Source organism: Acinonyx jubatus, chromosome B1, assembly GCF_027475565.1.
Source record: "Acinonyx jubatus isolate Ajub_Pintada_27869175 chromosome B1, VMU_Ajub_asm_v1.0, whole genome shotgun sequence".
NCBI classification, from domain to species: Eukaryota; Metazoa; Chordata; class Mammalia; order Carnivora; family Felidae; genus Acinonyx; species Acinonyx jubatus.
Genome location: NC_069382.1, coordinates 198,372,341 through 198,392,923, shown reverse-complemented (window position 1 = coordinate 198,392,923; position 20,583 = coordinate 198,372,341). Strand labels below are relative to the sequence as shown.

Here is a 20,583-nt window from a genome sequence, read left to right as displayed (position 1 = left end):
CCCTTCGGGTCATTCTGTGTGTCATGTGAGGTAGGGGTCCTGCTGCACCCACATGCCTCCCCCCTGCACCCCTGCATCCCTTGCACCCCCTGCACCCCTGCACCCCCGCATCCCCTGCACCCCCTACACCCCCACATCCCCTGCACCCCCTGCACCCAAAGAAGACACAGATGGCCAGCAGACACACGAAAGATGCTCAGCACCACTCATCATCAGAAAATACAAATCAAAACCACGGTGAGATAGCACCTCCCACCTGTCAGAATGGTGAAAGTCAGCAACTCAGGCAACAACAGGTGTAGACGAGGATGCGGAGAAAGGGGAACCCTCCTGCGCTGTTGGTGGGATCGCACACTGGTGCAGCCGCTCTGGAGAACAGTGTGGGGTCCTCCCAAAGGTCAAAACAGAACTACCCTACGACCCGCTTCAGGGATGGACCTAAAGGAAGTGCGAGCGGGATACGGAGGGTTCTCTGCGCCCCCGTGGTCTTGGCAGCATCATTCACGCAGCCGAGACACGGACGCAACCCCAGCGTCCACCGAGGGACGAGCGGGTAGGGGGATGTGGTGGGTGTGGACGATGGGGCGCGACTCAGCCGTGAGACAGACGAACTGCCGGCGCTTGCGACGACACGGACGGACCTGGGGCGCGCGGAGAGAGACAAACAGCGCACGAGGGTGCCCGTATGTGGGTCTACGGAGGCCGAGCTAGTCGGGACGGAGAGCAGAGCGGGCGCTGCCGGCGCTGAGGGCGGTGGGGGTGGGGAGACGCTGGTCCGGGGACACGAACTTCAGCGAGCGGGCGAATGTGGGGGCCCCACCCCACAGCGCGGTGGCCGCACCGTTTACTTGGAGGTTGCACAGAGCAGCTCTTAAAGTTCTCCCCACGAGCACACGGACAGAAGTGGTGATTGAGTGTCGGGAGGGAGGTGAGCGTCCCCACCTGCCCCTACCCCGCGGGCTCATCTCGGTGATGAGCAGCCACCCAGTCCTGCAGGTGCGAGGACGTGATACAGACCCCGCACCCTGGGTGTGGGTCTTGGCCTTCGTGTGGCCTCAGGGAGATAGCTCCCGCCGGTCCTCAGGCCCCTGCACACTGGGGCTCCTCACACCGGGTGCACACCGGGCTCAGTGGTTCTAAATCTCAGGAGGCTTTGCACACCAGGGCTCTGCACACCAGGCTCTGCACACTGGGGCTTTGCACACTGAGCTTTGCACACCAGGCTCTGCACACCAGGCTCAGTGTTTCTAAGTCTCAGGAGGCTTTGCACACCAGGGCTCTGCACACCAGGCTCTGCACACCAGGCTCAGTGGTTCTAAGTCTCAGGGGGCTTTGCACACCAGGGCTCTGCACACTGGGCTCAGTGGTTCTAAATCTCAGGAGGCTTTGCACACCAGGGCTCTGCACACCAGGCTCTGCACACTGGGGCTTTGCACACTGAGCTTTGCACACCAGGCTCTGCACACCAGGCTCAGTGTTTCTAAGTCTCAGGAGGCTTTGCACACCAGGGCTCTGCACACCAGGCTCTGCACACAGGGCTTTGCACACTGAGCTTTGCACACCAGGCTCTGCACACCAGGCTCAGTGTTTCTAAGTCTCAGAGGGCTTTGCACACCAGGACTCTGCACACCAGGCTCTGCACACTGGGGCTTTGCACACTGAGCTTTGCACACCAGGCTCTGCACACCAGGCTCAGTGTTTCTAAGTCTCAGGGGGCTTTGCACACCAGGCTCTGCACACCAGGTTCAGTGTTTCTAAGTCTCAGGGGGCTTTGCACACCAAGGCTCTGCACACCGGGCTCAGTGGTTCTAAATCTTAGGCGGCAATGGGACAATGTGTAGAATTTTGAGGAAAAGCTCTGCCCTCCCCCCCAAATTTCATTCCAATCAAGTTCCTCCAGTTCGTGAAGGAAACATACCGGTGCTTTAGATCTTTGAGGGCTGGGAAAGGTACGCCCATGTGCTCTCGCTGCGAAAGACCATCCCCAGATGAGCTAATGCCTCAGAGGTGAGTGGAGTCATGTGCCTGGCAGTTCGTAGCATGTGGCATAAAAGGACTGGAAGCAGCTTCTGAAGGTGGTTTAACCACAGAGTCAGGGAGGTAATGACACATCAGTCCCAAAACGACAAGTGCCAAATTTAGTCCTAAAGGCAAAGTTGTATCTGTCACGCGTTCATTCGGCAAATAGTAAACATTGCAGAGGACAGTGGGCAGGGGCCGGTCTTAGGTCAGTGGACAGAGTCCCTGCTGTGCGGGGCTGAGGTCAAACGGAGCAGGCGGACCACGAACGAGTAAGCGTAACACGTGTCTGGTGGTGTGACCGCTCTGGGAAACATAAGCCAGCTGAGGCAGCCGGGAAGGCCTCCCCGGGAGGGGGACACTCAGCCCCGACGGGAAGGAGGTGAAGGAAGGGGGATCCTGCAGGTTTGTGGAGAGGAGGGCTGCAGGCAGCAGGGAGGGCCTGTGCAAAGGCCCTGAGGCGAGGGGATGTTTGGAGTGCTCTGGACTGCTTGGAGGAGGTCTGGTTGCTGGCCGCTGACCAGACAGCCTTGTTGGGGGTCTGAGAGCTGGGAGGTGGGTGGAGGGGGCAGAGGGAAGGGACGATGTTTACCTGCAGTTTTGCTCTAAAGAGCGGCAGAGAGAAAACTAAGAAAAGAGCAAAAACCAATAGCGTGTCTTGGCCTGAAACACCAGGTTATGTTAAGATGCAGGAAGGGATTGGTGTGGAGGGAGGAGCACGGGATCCCTGTGGGCTCGTGGGGCCGGGGGCCGGGACTACAGGACACAGAGCTCGGGAGGTGTGAGGGAAAGTGGGAGCCTCCGCCTCCCAGATACGGTGGGAGGAGAGCGGGTTTGGAAATTCTGCGTGTTATATGATTGCGACATCACAACACACACACACACACACAGTTTTTACAGGAGGAAATGTTTGAAGTTGTCACTTCTCTGTACATGGTCTGTGGTTGGAATGTTCTTTTTGAGTACTTTTCTACACAAGAAATGTTTCTTAACTGCTTCGGTAAGCAGCATATATATATATTAAATTTCCTTTTAAGAAATCCTTCTCTGGGTGCCTGGGAGGCTCAGTCAGTTGAGCATCTGACTCTTGATTTCGGCTCAGGTCATGATCTCGAGGTTCGTCGGTTCGAGCCCTGCATCGGGCTGCATGCTGACAGCACAGAGCCTGCTTGGGAATCTCTCTCTCCCCCCCTCTTTCTGGCCCTCCCCTGCTCTCTCTGTCCCTCTCAAAATAAATAAACACACTTAAAAAATAAAAGAAATTTAACAAGCCTTTTTACATCCTTATGCAAAAGAGTGAGGCTGGACCCCTACCTCACACCATATCCAAACATTCGCTCAACGTGGATCAAAGACCTAAACATAACAATAAGACAATAAAACTCTTGGGAGAAAAATTAGAGAAAAGCTTCATGACGTTGAATTTGGTGACTGTTTCTTGGATAGGACACCAAGGGCACAGGCCTCCGTCAAAACGAAACCCCTTGTATGTCAAGGACACAATCGGTCAACAGAGGGAACAGGCGACCGACACATGCACCTGCTGGTGGCACATCTGACGAGGGGCGAGTGTCCAGAGTGCACGGGGGAGGTGACCACGCTCTGGAGATGCTGGTGGTTGCACGTTATGAATGCACTTAACGCTGCCAAACTGTATACCTAAAAATGGTTCAAAGGTAAATTTTATCTTAAATATATTTCACTACAATTAAAAAGACATCACAGCTCCTTTAACAGGATGAATGGTCCCGTGCTCTAGCCAAGGTCAGCCTCGGCCATCCCATGCGACCCCTTCTCGGTCCCCACCTCAGGCCTGTGCCCACACTGTCCTTCTGCACAGCCGCCTTCCTTCCACCTGCCCCTGTCCCTAAGGCTCGGCTCAAGGTCCTGTCCTCCACCCACACGGTTGTACTCGGGACCCCAGGCAGGGAAACACCCTTTCTGGGGTCACCGGGCAGGCTAGTGCCCAGGGTAGGTCTGACGCCAGTGTTTCTCACCCACGCCCAGCCTCCCCAGCCCTCCCTGGGCACCTGCTCCCGGGCACGTAGCTGCGTCCTGGGTGGTGTTGCACCGGGAGGGTCTCAACCGTGCCAGGTACCCAGAGCCTCGTTCTGTGTTCACTGCGGCCACGGAGTCCACTGGAAGGAGGGTGTTATAAGGCCACGTTTCCGTGAACGCGGCCCCCTGGGGCTGCTCTCCAGCAAAGCTGCCCTTTGCAGCCCGGTGACAAGCAGAAGGGATTCAGGGTGTCCCCGTGCGAGGACAGCCGCGTGGTCTCTCGTACCAAACCGAGTGAGGCTTCAGGGCAAGGTCCCTGCCCGCTCACCCCAGCCCGAGGCTCGCTCTTTCAGGGTGGGGCGGGGAGAGCCAGATGCACAGACAGGGACAGACTCCCCTGCAGAGAGAGCTGCTCGCCGCCGGGCTCCTGGGCTCCCAGGACCTGTCCGGAGGAAGAAGGCTTCACATAGCGCTTAGCTGTGGGTGTTTCTCCCCATGGCCCTTTCAGTCCGCCAAGCGCTGGGATCGCCTCAGAGGCCACACGGCCGTTGCTCAAGGAACTGTGTCCCACGGGGCACGAAGGCTTCATGCTTCGTGAAGAGGGTGTCCCCGGGGTGAAAGAGACAATATACACGGAAGGGCCGTATGATGCCTTTTTGTAAAAATCAGAAAGGGTATGTGCCTACTCGTCCCTCCTATCCGGGTCTGGAAGGAGATTCTCCAAACTGCGCCTCTCGGAGGCGGGACTCGGGCTGATTTTTCCTTTAATGACTGCCTTTCTCTACACAGACACGTACTGAGGGTACGACGGTCGAGAGTTACTTTGGAGCCGTGTTCGTGTGTGTGCACACGTGTGTGCGGGTGTGCGCGTGTGCCATGTAGGCATGGATGTGCACGCACACACCTGTGTGCACATCGTGTGAGTTCGAGCGGTGTGGGCAGGTGTTGTGGGAACGTTGCTCGTCTGGGTGCGTGTCAGTGTCTACAGGCCGGTCACTGTCTTCTCCAGCAGACAGGCCTGGTCCCCAGGGCCATTCCCAGGGCCAGGAGGAGGGTTCTTCCCAGACTTGCGGTCCTGGGGTGGTTTCCGGAGGGGGGAGGGGGGCTGGCCGCCTCCAGCTGGTGGCCGGCGGGCGTCTGGGATGCTCAGAGCTCAGGACTGACCTCGGGCGCCCGGAAGGCGGAAGGGCAGGTCCACCAACAACCTCAGGGAAAAACACTTTCCCATCTGTCACCGCAGAGGAGCAGAGCTTGGCCGGGCCGGGAAGCAGTCGCCTCCATTGTACAGATGTGGAAACTGAGGCCCAGGGAGAGCATGAAACTTGCCCAAATCACGGAGCTGGTGAGCGGCCGCGGGGCACAGACTCCTGGGTTCAGAGCTTTGCCACCACCCCAGGCTCCAGGTGGACGTGATTTGGGGGGACACTATTCAACCCGTTCCCTGTCCTCAGGCTCTTTCCAGGCTCCCGAGCCAGATTTTCAGCCTGTTGGCAAATAGCACTTGCTGTTAATTTCTTGACCGCCCCCCCCCCCCCATTCCCGGTGCCGCTTCTGTCCCCCAGCCGTAGGCCCGCGGCCCTCATGAATGTGAAAGAAATGAGCCATTAGTGAGTAAGCAGTGTCAAAACAGACACAGGTGATGGGGGCGGGTCCTCCCCTCACCCCTCCCAAAGGAAAGGAAACCCAGCTCTCAGAATCCAGACCCCAGACCCAGAACAAAGGAGCCCTCAGGGGGAGACAGGATCACACACACCGTGGAGGCCCTGAGCCGCCGGCTTCCCCGGAGGAAACCACTAGCTTCCGCCTGGGCTCCTGCCTCCCACAGGGCCAGCCGCGCTCACACAGACCAACCTTCCCCGGGACCCACCACTGCCAGGAAGCCGGTCTCCGGTCTCCTTCCCAGGCTCCAGGACAGGCTTCCCCCTGTCCCTCCCTCGGGGGGACTCGGGCGGCTGGTATGGAGGGGACCGGTGCCCCCTGCCCGCCTCCGTCTGTGTTTGGTGAGGGGCCCACAGCCAGGGGTCTATCTGACATTACACCCACAGCCCCACCTCCCTCACTGCCCTCTATGGGGCAATGGAGGGGGGCTGAATGGCCCTCGACAGGTGGGAGCGGCAGGAAGACGACCCCCCCCAGAAATGTCCACGTCCTAACCTTGGATCGTGTGAACGTGACCTCATACGGCAAAACAAGGAGTTTGGAGATGAGTTTACGTGAAGGATATGAAGAGGGGGGTTATCCCGGATTAGCTGGTGGGTCCGACCTGGGTTCGCAAGCGTCCTTCTCGGGGGTGGGGGGAGCAGAGTGTGAGGGCACACACGGGGCGGTGGGGGGTGATGGGGGAGGTTTCCAGGATGCACCCTGGAAGGTTCCAGAGACACAGCCACCGGCCCAGCGGTGCGGCAGCCCAGCCCCCGAAGCCGGAAAGGGCAGGAAGCCATTGTCCCCGGGGCCCCCGGAGGGAGGAGCCCCAGCCGACTCCCCCATTTCAGAGTCTGGCCCCCAGACGGTGAGAGGGTAATTTCTGTCGTTTTAAGCCCCCCCGCGTGTGTTACAGCCGCCACAGGAAGCTAACGCACTCTTACCCTTGAACAAATGAATATGAAGTTAAAAAAAAATCCTGAAATACTGACTCGCAGTCCAGACCCCTACGTCCACCTGCCACGTTTCCCTCACCCCTGCCCCTTCCCCCAAAGGACCCACGCAGCCCGCGGAGGAGAGGGACGTGCCGGGACCAAGCCCACCAGCGCCGGAAACCTGGGCAGCGGGAAGGGTCGGACAAGCGGAGACTCAGTCCCTCGGTGGTCCCCAAGGCTGCCCGCTGGACTCTGGACTTTCAAAAATTCCAACGCCAGGTCTCCACCTCGGGCCAAATGACAAGAAAGTCGGGCCCCAGTGACTGCAGAGACCGTGTTCTCTCCATTCGTAGGGACCCAATCACTTTGGTTTTATTTGTTTATGTATTTTTACTGTTTACTCATTTTTGAGTGAGAGTGTGCAGCAGGGGACAGAGGGGAGGGACAGAGGGGGGGAAAGGGGGGGACAGGGGGCACAGAGGATCTCCAGCAGGACAGCAGAGAGCCCGAGGTGGGGCTCAAACTCACATACCGTGAGATCACGACGTGAGCTGAAGTCAGATGCTTCACCAACTGAGCCCCCCAGGCGCCCCTCACTTTGGTTTTGTGTGGCCACCTTAGGATGGGAACTTGGCCAACTGGGGATGTTCCTCCCCTTGCCCTCGGTTCTCAGGGGTAACGGTTGGCTCAGCTGCCGAGGAGACACTCCCAGCCCTGGACGCCCCTGTTGGCCGCGGGGTCTGGTGCTGGGGGCGGGGTGTCCCATCCTGCCGGCCCTCGCTCACACCCTCCTCAAGGGGGCTGCCAGCCAGGTGACCCCCAGAGGACTCTCAACACGTCCACGGCCTCCACGCCAGGGGGTCTGACAGGCCGTCGCCCTCGGCCAGAGTCTCTCTGTTGCTGGAGCCGCGTCGGATAACGTTCTTCGCGCCACCCCGATCTGATTCCCTAAGGGAGTTCGGGGGCCCCACGGCAGAAGGGGCCCTTTGTAGTCAAAGTCCCCCCCCTTGGCCCAGAGCCTCCCCCACTCCCAGCACCCCCACGAGAGGGTCCTTTTGTTAAATTGGTGAACCCGCGTGGGTACGCAGCCCCCAGTTCACGTCAAGGTCCCTCCCGGCATGTGCCTTCCGTGGGCTCGGACACACGTGTGATGGCAGGCAGACCCGCCGTTATGGTCTCGCCCGGCGCGGCCCACTGCCCTCAACACCCCTGGGCTCCGACCTGTTCTGCCCTCCCCGGCCCCCAGCCCCCGGCCACCGCTGATCTTACCGTCCCCGCCGTCCTGCCTGTTCCGGAATGTCCCGTGGATGGTTGGCCACACGGCATGCAGCCTTTTCAGACTGGCCGCTTGCCCTCCGTCATGCGCGTCCACACTTCCTCCGGGTCTCTTGCCTGCTTGATGGCCTCCAGACTTTGCTCTGAGCCCTACGAGCCCAGCCCTCCCGGAATTAAAAACAAAACCCACCCGATGTCGAGGGCTGCCGAGTGGGGCCGGCACGGGGGAGGGGAGAAGGGGTGAGGGGTGCCGGGGAGGCTGCTACAGGCTCAGGACAGCCGGACAGCGGCGTCTGCTCCCAGAGCTGCCTTCAGTGACCTCGGGTGGGCCCCCGGGATTGGCCAGGCTGGGAGGGTCCCTTCCACGGGAATCAGCCTCAAGGTGGCAAACCTCACGTGAGTCAAATCAGGATGGCGGTCGTCGGGGGCACCTTGTTTCTCCTGCCGGCGGCCTCGTGTTCGCCAGGGGGCTCGGCTGGCTACGCGGAGGCCTCGGGGCTCCCGGCCCGCGGTAAGCAGCTGAGCCCCGAGCGTGCAGCCACGCTTTCCAAGCCTCTGCCTGCGTCCTGCACGCTCGTGTGCACCGGCCAGAGCTGCTCAGGGGGGAGGAGACGCCGTCTCTGCAGGGAAGACGGTACCCGACCTCCTATCATGTCTGCCGACACAAAGGGTGCTTCGGCACGAACCTGGACGTCTCCCGGGGCGCCTGCGTGAGGCTGGCCGGGGACTGTGTGTGCGCGTCTGCTGTGGCATTTGCCCCTTTATTTAAAACAGTCCACCTTGTGTGTGTGTGTGTGTGTGTGTGTGTGTGTGTGTGGTTACATTGTATACACGTGCATATATATGCTGTATGTATCACATGTAATAAACACACACGCACAGAGTTACCCCCGCTCGGGACGCATGCAGGTGTCTTCTCCAAGTCTGTGTCTTGTCTTACCACCATGTCCGTGATGTCTTTTCATGCAGGATGACTTATCACTTCTTAAAAATGGTTATTTAGGGTCACCTGCGTGGCTCAGTCTGTTGTTAAGCATCCGACCCGGGCTCAGGTCACGCTCTCGAGGTCCGTGGGTTCGAGCCCCGCGTCGGGCTCTGTGCCGACAGCTCGGAGCCTGGGACCCGCTTCGGATTCTGTGTCTCCCTCTCTCTCTGTCTCTCTGTCTCTCTCTTAAAAAATAAATAAAACCATTCAATTTTTTTAAGTTTACTTATTTTTGAAACAGAGAGTAGAGCAGAGAGCGAGGGGGACAGAGGATCGGAAGCAGGCTCCAAGCTGACAGCAGAGAGCCCACTGTGGGGCTCAAACTCACGAACAATGAGACCACAACCTGAGCCGAAGTCACAAGCTGGACGCTTAACCAACTGAGCCCCCCGGGTGGCCCCCACTCGTTTATTTTCCTTGGTTTGATGGTTTTCTGTGACCTTCAGGACCAGGTGGACTAGAAGTGGGGGGGTACCACCCGGCCCCCCTTGGACCCACACGGAACCCGTTCAGGCTCCACGGAGGGGAGAAAGCCTTTGTGAGCTGGGGCGGGTCTCACTTGCTGAGGGTGTTTATCTCCGGGGGGGCTGGGAGGACGCAGAATGCCTTCCTGCATCCGCCGAGTGGCTCCGGGGTCCTCTGCGGGTCTGCCCCACGGTGTTGGCAGACATTGGGGTGCAGCCAGATGAGCGGCTGAGTCCAGAGTGCTCTGGCTCCCCAAGAAGGTCCCTTCCTGCACCGGGAGGACCGTCCCCCGGGGCCAGGCAGAAGTGGGAGGCGACCCTGCCCAGGCAGGACCATCTGGGCCGTGTCCTGGAAAGCAGATGTCCCTTTGGTCAGGGCCCCCCCAACCTCGCACTGGGCTCCAGGATCCAGGCCGAGGCAGGAGCGGGTGTCTGTCGTGCTGGACCGAGAATTCCGGGGGGCATCAGCCGTGACCGCACTCTGCAGGGTCCTCCCTGCTGGCCCGCGGGCCTTGAGCCTGGGTAAGGACGGGCTCAGGGCCGGATGTGCACAGGGGCTGCCCCCATGGGGCGGGGTGGTGCAGAATGTGAGGAGAGGGGCCTGCTCTGGGCCTGTCCCCCCACCCCCACCCCGTGCCCAGTCCTGCCCCAAGGGTGGGGCCTGTTCTGGAACCTGAGACAGCTTCGGCTCCCTCCCTTGCCCTTCTCTGAAAACCCCGCCCAGCCCTCCCCTGGCCTCAACACTTCCCCAAATTGATGGGTCTCCAGAGAGGTTCCCCCGCCCTGCAGACAGGCGCACCAGAGCCGTCACAGACACGGAGCCCACCCTGCGTGTTCTGGGAGGGACGCCCCTGTTTCCCGGAGACACCCCGGCCCCGTGTTCCCTCTTCCCCGGGACGCCATGCAAACCCGGCCCAAAGCCACAGAGGTTGTGAAATGCTTTCGGTTCTGGCTGGAGGTGAGGGCCGGCCTGGGGAGCACAGGCGAGGGTGGACGAGGGCCGTGCTCGCAGCTGGAAACGGCTGCCCCGGAGCGACGGCAAGGCCCCGCACCGTCCCTTGTGTCCAGGGGCGCAGGCCCACCCGGAAGATCCCCCTCTGCTCAGGGGGACCCAGACTGTCGGCAGAGGGCGGCTGAGAGCCCGGGGTCCCGACGCCCGGCCCTCCCCGTCTCTCCTTCCTTAACTGCAGGTGCGGGAGCCAGGCCCAGGCCTCACACGTGGACGAGTGGAGCCCGGAAAGCACGGACAGATGGGCACACAGGTGCACAGGCGAGGACAGCGCTGGGGAGGGTAGCCAGCGGCGAGGCTGAACGCGGCCCCTGCAAGGTGGGGTCAGGCTGCAGGGCCGCCTGGCCTTTGGCCTTGGTGTGTGTTATCCGAGCCTCGTAGCAAATGATCGCGAACTTCTCGGCAGAAAACGACACGCATTTGCTGCTTCACACTTTCTGGGGGTCAGGAGTTGGGCCCGGCTCTCTGCTCAGGGTCTCAGCCGGCTGCAGTCAAGGTGTCCGCGGGGGCTGTGATTTGAGCTGAGGATCGGGGACCCCTCCCAAACCACATGGTTGTTGGCAGAACTCAGTTCCTTGTGGTTGCAGGACTGAGGTCCCCGTGCTCGAGGGCAGCCGCAGGGGACCCCGGAGCTCCTTGCATGTGGCCCCTCTACGGGAAGTTCACACCGTGGCTGTTTGCTTTCTCAGGGCCACAAGGAGAGCAGCTTAGATCTACTCCTTGCAGGGAAGGCTGGACCCTCTGTTAAAGGGATCGCCTGGTTAGGTCAGGCCCACCGGGATACTCTCCTGTTTGAGTAACCCGTCCACTGATGAGACATAATTACATCTGCAACCCACTTCACGTTTTCCATGGAACATAACCTACTTCTAGGAGTGAAACCCCATGGCTGCAGCTCACTCAGGGAAGGGGGTTCTCTAGGGCCGTTTTGGAATTCTGCCTTCCGTCTGGGGGAAAGCACACCCTGTCCTCTTTCACCTTGTCACGTCGGCCGTGGTGACCCCAATAAGCCCCAGTTTGTTACGGCACCAGTGTTTCGAAAGCCGCCGTCAACCCTCCTAACACCTTGGCACGGAACTTCTCTCGTCCTTCGTGTACAGGAAGCCGAGGCTCGCGGAGGGCAAGGCCCATCGGCACACGTGCCTTTGCCGGGCGTTCCGGGTCACACAGGCGCGGAGAGAAGCAAAGCCTGGTCTCGCACAGACCCCCCCTGCCCCGCGGCCGGCAGATAGGTTCCCCCACCCGTGCAGCCGGTGGCCAACAGACCCCCTCCCAGGCCAGGTGCACGCGGCCCAGGAAGCTCGGGCTGACCCCCCCCCCCCCAAACGCAGCTGCGACCACAGGCCACGCAGACCTTCTTGTCCCCAGCACAGTGTCAGGGCCGCCGGGACACCTCTCCTTGGCGAGGGAGGACCCTCTGCAGCCGGGGGTCCAGGTCTCCCTGAGGGGGGCCCTCCCGTCGCCAGAGACCCGGCCTGGAAGAGCGCCCAGCCTCACACCAGGCACGCCCACCACCCGCAGCTCCCGCCTGCTCCCTGTTCACAGGTGATGGGGCTGCCGTCGCTCCACGGTGACGAAAAGGATGACGAACGCTGTGTGTCCTTGGGACGGTCGCTATCCCTCTCTCAGCTTCAGTTTCCCGATCCAAAGCCAGAGCCCACCTACGCTTGGGTCAACATTTGTCCCTCGTAAGAACCCGGTGCCCAGAAAGAGGTGGTCTCCACGGAGGCAGAGACGGCCAAGCCGGGGTGGGGACGTCCGGGACCCTGAAGTTAGGAAGTGGGGCTGTGTGACCCTAGGGGGGTTGCCTTCCCTCTCTGTTTGGGGAGGTGGATGGGAGTCTCCAGGAACCCCTGGCAAGGAGTGGTTTTATCCCTGGCCCGGGGGCTCCTCCTGGAGGAGGGGCCATTTGTCCCCCCTCACCATCCCCACGTGGCTCAGCCCTGAGCACGGCCTGCAGCAGCTGGTGATCCCGCACGCGGGTCCCCAAACGGGCCCGGTGGAGACGCCTCCTTCTACGGCTGGGGCAGCGGGGCTCCTGGGCTGCGTGCCCAGTCGGCGCACGGGTGCCAGGCACGTGCCCGTCTCACACGCGCTCTGCTCCAAGAGGGGCTCCGGGGTTACCGCCTGGGGCCCTGGTCTCTGAAGGGCCCCCCGGCTGCCCGCCCCCTCCTTGCTCTGGCCAAAAACGAGGGACTGGCCGCCCAGCTCTGTGCCTGGCACGTGCTCTCTCTTCTTCCTCAGGACCTTGCGGTAGGTTTGGTTTTGGTGACAGGTGAAGAAGAGACTGAGGGTCTGAGACGCTAAGAGACTCGACCAGTGACTCAGCCTTTGGTTCAGAGTTCCGGAGCCTGTGGTTGTTGGAACGCATCCCGTGGTGCATCATCAGAAGGAAGCAGGCAACTCTTAGCCCGGGGTCCGGCACCGAGCCCTCGGCTCCGTGAGTCCTCCCTCGACCCCCGTACAGGGGCCATCGGTCTCGTTTTACTTTCGACCAAAACTGGGGCTCCAATGAACTCACCCCAAATCCCCAGCCTCTGAGTGGGGGGCTGGGGGTGGAAGCCAGGAGTTGACTGACAGAACGTGCCCTCGGGGCCACCAGGCCTGCTGCCCCAGGGCAACGGGGAGGTCCCAGCGGGCAGGGGTGGGGCGCTGGGAACCCCGGGCGGGAGGGGTGAGGGCCACAGCTGGAGGTCAGGGAAGGCGCGGGTTCTGAGGCAGGTGGTGGCCCCCGAGTGACCTGCCCAACAGTCCGACCCAACACGGGGAGGCTGCAGGCCCAGCACGGGTCGTCAGGCCGTCCTGTTTTCAATTACAGCGCGGCCTCCTCCCATGTTCCCCTCCCAGCGACCGCGAGAAGCCAGTTTGGGGTCAAGGTTAGAACTTCCCTGGCTTCTGAGCCCGCTTCTGGAAGGCTCTCTGCTGCCCCCTGGTGGGAGAGGCCGGGGGGGGGGGGCCTGCAGGCCGCCTCTGAGCCGGGCCGGAGGGGGGGGACCCCCCAGACCCCAGCGCAGAGGCAGGAAGGATAGTGGAGAGCCCCTGCCGGCCTCAGTTTCCCCTTCTGCTAAAGGAGGGTCGTGGAGGAGGGGGAACGAGAAGTGACGTGGGCGGTGTCTGTGGGGAGACGAAAATGTCTCCGAACCAGGCACAGGCGGGCGGCTGAACCACATCTACCTGCACAAAACGCCTCTGAGTCGGTCACTTTCAATGGTTCATTTTATCTTACGTGAATGTCACCTTGTTTGACAAAATAAATTAAAGAAAAAGAGATCGGAACAGTGCCGTGCGGGTAAGAACCACTTGGGACGCCCACGGCCTCTCTGAGCCTCAGTTTCCCTGGCTGTAAGTGGAGGGTTCCTGGCACGTGGGGGCCCAGACGAGCCCCTAGACGCACTCACAGCAGCACATTCCGCACAGGGCTGGAGGCCACCCCCCTCCCGGCCTGGCTGGCTGGCGGGTGCAGGTGGGACCGGCCGGGCTGGGCCAGAGGACTCTCAGGTGACGGAGTGTGTGGGCCGCGTTCCCCTCGCTCGCCTTCGGGACGCAGGAAGGGGCAGAGGTGCAATGACGTGCTAACACCTTCTTCCAGGACGCGCCCCTGGTCCTGATGCTGACACATCCCCCCGAGGCAGGCGGGCTGGTGGTACAGTGGTTACGGCTCTGCCCCACCTACCTGCTGTGTGACGGCGGGCAGGGCACCTACCCTCTCTGTGCCTCGGCCGGAAATGGAGACAATAACAGACCCAACAGTGCGGGCCCGGTGAGGTCGGCGTGAGGGTTAAAGGCAGAGAACAGAGCCTGACACACAGTGAGGGCGTGGGGAAGGGGGAAGATGCCCAGGGGATCCCACCACCGCCTTCCGCTCTGACAGGCCAGGACATGGGTGCGAGGGGCGTGATTTGCCTGAGGCCACACCGCGCAGGGCCGGCAGGGGGACCTGGCCCCGGGTGGGTCCTTCCAGCTCACAGCAGCAGGGCGGGCCCCCGGGGACGGGGCTTGGTCCCTGGACGCTCCCCAGGCGGTAGGCCAGGGGAGGGGGCCTTGCGGGCTTTGGCAGGCTGCCGCAAAATCGTTTATTGCTATCAGACCCCTACGGTCCTGCCTCTGTTTCCCAGAAAATGAGCCTCCCAGAGACACTAGGAGAGGCAAGGATAGGGGACCTCAGGGCGAGGGGCCGGGGGCCAGCCGGGCGGACAGGCGTCCTCAGGGCGAGGGGCCGGGGGCCAGCCGGGCAGACAGGGGACCTCAGGGCGAGGGGCCGGGGGCCAGCCAGGGCGGACAGGGGTCCTCAGGGCGAGGGGCCGGGGGCCAGCCGGGTGGACAGGCGTCCTCAGGGCGAGGGGCCGGGGGCCAGCCAGGGCGGACAGGGGACCTCAGGGCGAGGGGCCGGGGGCCAGCCGGGCAGACAGGCGTCCTCAGGGCGAGGGACCGGGGGCCAGCCAGGGCGGACAGGGGTCCTCAGGGCGAGGGGCCGGGGGCCAGCCAGGGCGGACAGGGGACCTCAGGGCGAGGGGCCGGGGGCCAGCCGGGCAGACAGGCGTCCTCAGGGCGAGGGGCCGGGGGCCAGCCAGGGCGGACAGGGGTCCTCAGGGCGAGGGGCCGGGGGCCAGCCAGGGCGCCCGCCCCCAGCACCGCCCCGGGGCCAGGTTGACTCTGCGGATGTTGAGCTCGGTGGCGAAGGTCCTGGCCTTCTGGTAGAAGAAGAGGGACTTCTCGCGGTCCAGGAGGAAGTTGTGGTAGATGGTGGCCAGTCGCGTGTAGATCTTCATCTGGGCCTTCTTGTTGCCGAGGTCCACTGCCGCTGCCAAGGCCAGCTGGTAGTACCCCGCCGCGTCGAAGGGGTCCTGAAGGAGGCCCGACATTAACACGCCCCCTGGCTGCAGGCAGGGGCTGGCCGGCCTGTGTCCCCAGAGGCTGCTCCGTGCCCGGCCCCCCATCACCTCCACCCAGTCCCTCCCAACGGACCACTCTAACTGGGACAAGCCCCAGTTCAGCAGCCCTGGCTCCTCCCTGCCCCCACACAGAGAGAGGATAAAAGCAGGTATGCAGAGCAGTTCAACAAACACTCCCGAGCCCCTACCAGGCACTGGACCCCGTGCACGGCGGGAGCCACGGCTGACTCTGGGGCCACGCTGACCACAGGGGTGACCGGCAGCCGGTGGCAGCCCCAGGTGGCACCTGAGTCAGCCTGAGGTAGACTTGGAGGGCTGCCTGGAGGAGGGGACAGCTTCACTAAGGAGCTGGCCAAAGTGGGTGGTTGGGAGTTGTGTATCCGTGTGCATGTGTGTGCATGTGTGTGCGTGTGGACGTGCACACCTGTGCCTGGAGCAGCCAGCGGGCGGCAAACAGGATTCACGCCCAAATCTGTCCCGTTCCAGCCTTGTTCTTTCGTCCCTGAGGCCCCGCGTACAGATGACCTCGATTCAGGGAGACCACTGGCAAAGACGCCCATGGCCCCCCAACCTCTAGAGCGGCACTTGCCCAGGCCTGTCCCGTAAAGGGGGCTCGGAGGAATCTCTCGCCCTCCTGGGCACGTGGCTGACGGTGTGAAGTCGGCCCGTGGCCCCTGATGGAATTTCCAAGCCGTCGTCACGGTGAGGACAGACGTGCTGTCGACAGAGCGGCCATGGTGCGGCTGGCAAGCTGCCTGGTCCCAGCCTCTCGGGCTCAGGGACCTGGGCTTCTCAGCTGCAGCCCTGCCCCGTGACACCGTGGAGAGATAAGGTCCCCGTCCCTAGGGTCTGGGCGTCAGATCAGCTACCTCTGGGCCTGCAGCTGCCCCCGGCCCGGCCCCCGACCCCCATCTTGGACACCTTTTTTGCCTCCCAGCCTGTTTCCCCCTCTCGTACAGAGCTGCTTAGGAATCAGTCACACGGGACCCGGGGCAGGCCCCCCCCTCGGATGGGCCAGGGGTCAGGGGCATGTATTGCAGATGACAGAGGGCTCTGGGTGTAAGAGCTCAGGTGAGGCTGGCCACAGTCCTGCCCCACCGCCAGGCTCCGTGGCCCCGACACAGGGGAGGGCCCGGCCCAGAGCCCAGCCTGGGACATAGACACGTATGCAGGTCGCAGGGTCAGAGGCTCGCGGGTTCTAAGATCCCGGGCACTGGAGCCCCACGGAGCTCTGCTAATCCTACTCTGGTCAACTGACCGTGCCTGGCCTTCAGCCTATGCCCTGCCTCCAGGGGGCTCCACTCTTCTAGAACAGTAAAGCGTTCGCAGACAGAACCAACCACACAGAGCCTGGGTCACACGGAGTCTGGGTCACACAGACTGGAAGGTAGTGAGGCTACGTTGCAGTACCCCCCCACCCCCGCTGCCCCGGCCGACAGGCTCCCCAAGAACCACCCAGCGGACACGGGAGGCTGTAGTGACCACTTGTGACCACCAGGTGTCATCGGTGCACAGCCAAGGCTGCCCCGGGGAAGGGGGTTGGGGGCTACCAACTGGGTGGGGGTCTTCTGGCGCCACCCCAGCCCCGAGGGGCCATTCAGTGGGGAGGGGGAGGGAGAAGTCAGCCCCTGGGCTGGGGCACCCACCCTTCAGCCAGCACGGAGCAGGGACACCGCGCAGGGATGACGCTAGGCCCCAGGTGGGGTGATGGGGGCCCCTGCCTGTGCAGGCGAGTGATGGAGAGACATCTCCGGGTTCTGGTCTGTGAGGTCCCAGCTCCAGCGCCTCCAGCCCCCACAGGGCAGGAACTGCCCGGAGTGGTGTCCCTGCTACAAAGCCCCGGGGGACATGAGGATTAAAGGGGACTCGGGATTCCAGGAAGGAGTCGCTCTGCCCACAGTGGTCGGCTTCCTGGAGGAGGTGCCGGGATCTGGGTAGCACCCTATAACCTGGGTCTCTGGTGGGTCTCTAGTGACTCGTCCCTGCCCCCGGAACGTCCTGTCCCCCTCCTACTGCCTCGGCGGCTAACTCCTGCTTGACCGTCACGACTCGGCTTTGCCGTTACCGTGCCCGGGAGGCTCCCCTGGCTACACGGCCGTGTCTGCTCTGACCCAGTGGCTGCCAGGGTCCATTCACACGTCAGCCGCCCCCACGGGCTGGGGGAGCTCCAACGGCGTCTGCTGACCTTGCCTGTGCCGCAGAGCCAGGCCCGGAGACGCCGGGGCCCCAGGGCCCGTGTGCGGGCCCCCTCCACGCGGGAGCAAGGGCTCCCGACGCGCCCGAGCCCCACCTCACCCCCCCCCCCCGCGCCCACCTTCAGGTCGTAGAAGATGATGTCCCCGAGCACCAGGTACACTTTCACGTAGTACAGCGTCTCCTCAGCGAACTGCAGGGGCCAGCTGCAGAGCGACAGGGCCTTGAGGTAGAAATGCTCCGCCAGCTCGCCGTGGCCCAGCCGGTGGTGCAGGGCGGCCAGCCGGTGGTAGGCCACTCTCTCGTTCAGCCGGTCCCCTAGGGTCGCAGGGGAGGGGGCACGCGTGAGGCTACGGCTGCGGGTGGCGGCGGGCACAGGCCAGCTCCGGCCCCCAAGCCGGCCGCTTCCTGTCCCAAGACTCACTCTTCCCATCTGCACAATGGGCCTGATGTTGCAGGCTCGCTGTCCGCCTCAGGAAGGTGGACCTGGCCATGGGGCCTGCTCCGTACCTGCCCGTGGCGCCTGGAAGGGGTGACGGGGAGCCCCAAAGTCAGGCAGTCGCAAACCCCGGGGCTCGGTCCACCCGCACACACGACGCTCACCCTTCCTGGTGTATGAGCTGCTGCTCGCCCCCCCCCCCCCCACGCCCTCCGGATGTCTCCAGATCGTCCCCCTTCCAGGCGAGCACAGTGGGGTCTGCACACCCAGTCCTGTCTCCGAGGGGAAGACAGGTGGCTGGGAACAGCACAGTCAGGTGCTGGGACACGAGGTGCCCGGCAGTGAGGGGATCTCGCCAGCCAGGTGACAGCGGGGCCGGCTGAGTGTGGCGAGGAACAAGGGTAAGGGACGGCACGCAGACAGGCGCGTGCCGGGGCTGGTGACAAGCCAGGGTGTCCAGACCGCGGGGCATGGTGGCCGGCCTTGGTGGTCAGCTGGCCAAGAAAGCCCAGCCACCCCGTGAGTGTGACGTGTCCCCCGGGGCATCCCAGCCCGCCTGCACGGAGGAGGCGGCTTGCAGACGGAAGCAGCCCTGCACGCGGGCCGGGTTCCACGCCTCGGCCCTTCTGCGCCCGCCCTCCAGGTCTCCCCCACCGGGGCCGGGGTGCAGGGCTTACCCAGGGTGATGCTGAGCGCCAGGGCCATGTGGGCGAACTCCAGGCCCTCCCGGGGCACGTCCAGCTCAGCCAGCAGTGCCACCAGCTTGTTGCACAGACGCAGCTCGGCCTCCTGGTTCCCTGTGGTGGAGGCCAAGGGCAGCGCCCGATCCTGCCACACGGGCGGGTGGGTCAGGCCTCACCTGCGGCAGCCGGCCCGGGACCAGCACCCCCTCAGAGCCCCGACCGCACGCTGGGAGCGTCCTCCCCATCATCCCGCTGTATCTCTGTTCGGCTCAGAGAGGTCCTGGCAGCCCCAGGGCACTGAGTCACCAGCAAGCTGGGATGTGGCCTGCAGCCCATCTGTCTCAGCAGCCTGGGACCAGCCCGTCCCCGGACAGTGAGAGCCTGACCAGGAGGGCCCAACCCCGCTGTCTAAACATGCACGTTTCTCTGTTCCCCAGGGCTGAGCCGCAGGCCGTGAGCTGGGCGCGCAGGCACACGCAGACCTGGGCCCCGGGGCTGTGTGTCCCGTGATACACCCCTGTGCCTCTCTGAGCCTCAGTCTCCTCATCCGCGAAGTGGAACAGGACTGGCCTCCCTGAGGTTTGAGGTGCTGTAAGCCTAAAGCTGCCTCCGTCCCTCAAACGGCCTCTCCTTTCTCTGTCCCTCCCAGGTGAGGGTGGGGGACAAGATCATCCCAGGCGAAACCACCAAGCAAGTAAGCGGGTGCGTGGGGCAGTCCTCCCTCCTGGCGGGAGGCCTCCGCCGGCCCCCCCAAACTCCCATGGAAGGCGCCCAACCCCTGAGGCCCACCCTCACCGCCCGGCTCACCCGGTAGAAGGACACGGCTTTCTCCCGCTCCCAGGTCCCGTTGAAGAAGATGTCCCCAGCCGCCTCCAACACCTCCAGCCCCAGGTTGGGGTCCCCCGTGTACAGGGCTGCGTTCTGGGCCACCTGCGGGCGTGCAGAAGCTCTCGTGAGACCCACAGGGCTCCCCCAGACCCTCGAGGCAACCCCAAGGACCCACAACACGTGTTCCGGGTGACTCTTTCCTCTCCTTCCAGGGGACTGGCCTTGTTCAGTCCCTGTGCAGCTGGGGACATCATTTCCCACTATGTCCCATGGGGAGGCCCGTCCAGCTAGGGCGCCGGGGGTCCACAGGTGCGGGCTGCTGAGGAGTTTGGGAGCCAGCTCCGAGGTGGCCTCCGGGTCCCGGCGGTCACACCCGGACCCCGGCATTCTCTCCGCTGGGGTCCCCTCCACTGTGTCCCTCCGTGGCCCTTAGCAACACCTGCCTGCCTCTCCGAGCAGACGACTAAGACTGCTGCTTCTCTGCTGCATCTGGGGCCCAGCACGGTGCCTGGCCCATAACAGGTGCTCAACAAACACCAGCTGAGTGGACAAGAGTGGCCTAGCCCTGCCGGCAATCCAGAACCTTCCACAGTCCCATGAACCTTTGGCCTCTGCCCCTGTGAATCCCCTACTGCCGGGAAGCCCTCTTCCCAGTTGGGCACTGGCCCCACGCACCCTGCACCCCAAACCGACCGGAGCTCGCCCTCCCGGCCCCTCTGTGCACAACCGCACCCCTGCCCGCAGCTCTGCCCGCAGCCCCGAGGCGCCTGCCCCGTCAGCGGTGAGCCCCGGGACCCTCGGCCCATGGCCCAGGGAAGTACACAGCAAGCGCTCAAAAGTGAAAACACTCATTGGCCTCACGAGCCTCTCAATCTATTCCAAGTCATGTCAAGCTTGGAACGCAACTGGAAACGGAGCTTCTGTGATAAGTGGGTTTTTTAAGGAGGCATGCCATTTGCCACTGAAGAAAATTCTTCTGTGTGCCAACGCGGTGGACGCGTCATTTGCACATTTATTGAGCGCTTGCTGTGTACCAACACGGTGGTGGCTGTGGTGAGGGGCACATGCCTCTGGCCCCTTGGGAGGGCTCGGATTGTTGTGGAAGATGCCGGGCAGTGGGGGTCCAGGGCTGGGGGTCCAGGGCTGGGGGTCCAGGGCTGGGAATACAGAGATGGGGGTCTAGGGCTGGGGCGTCCAGGGGTGGCGGTCCAGGGCTGGGAAT

At 63.1% G+C, this 20,583-nt stretch overlaps 1 protein-coding gene across 4 annotated transcripts in view; it reads right to left on the bottom strand.

Moving 5' to 3' along the window:
• Positions 1-13,524: 13,524 nt before the first annotated feature.
• The window catches only part of SH3TC1 (SH3 domain and tetratricopeptide repeats 1), a 47,129-nt gene continuing 40,070 nt past the window's right edge, over positions 13,525-20,583 (bottom strand). Inside the window, exons 15-20 of one of the 4 annotated variants that reach the window (XM_053217650.1) lie at positions 19,341-19,463; positions 18,528-18,678; positions 17,533-17,729; positions 14,941-15,170; positions 14,571-14,642; positions 13,525-14,486 (exon numbers count right to left, since the gene is read on the bottom strand). In XM_053217650.1, coding sequence (XP_053073625.1) covers positions 14,615-14,642; positions 14,941-15,170; positions 17,533-17,729; positions 18,528-18,678; positions 19,341-19,463 — 729 coding nt within the window. In that variant the 3' untranslated portion in view covers positions 13,525-14,486; positions 14,571-14,614. The other 3 variants (XM_053217649.1, XM_027072864.2, XM_053217651.1) reach the window with 3 other exon arrangements.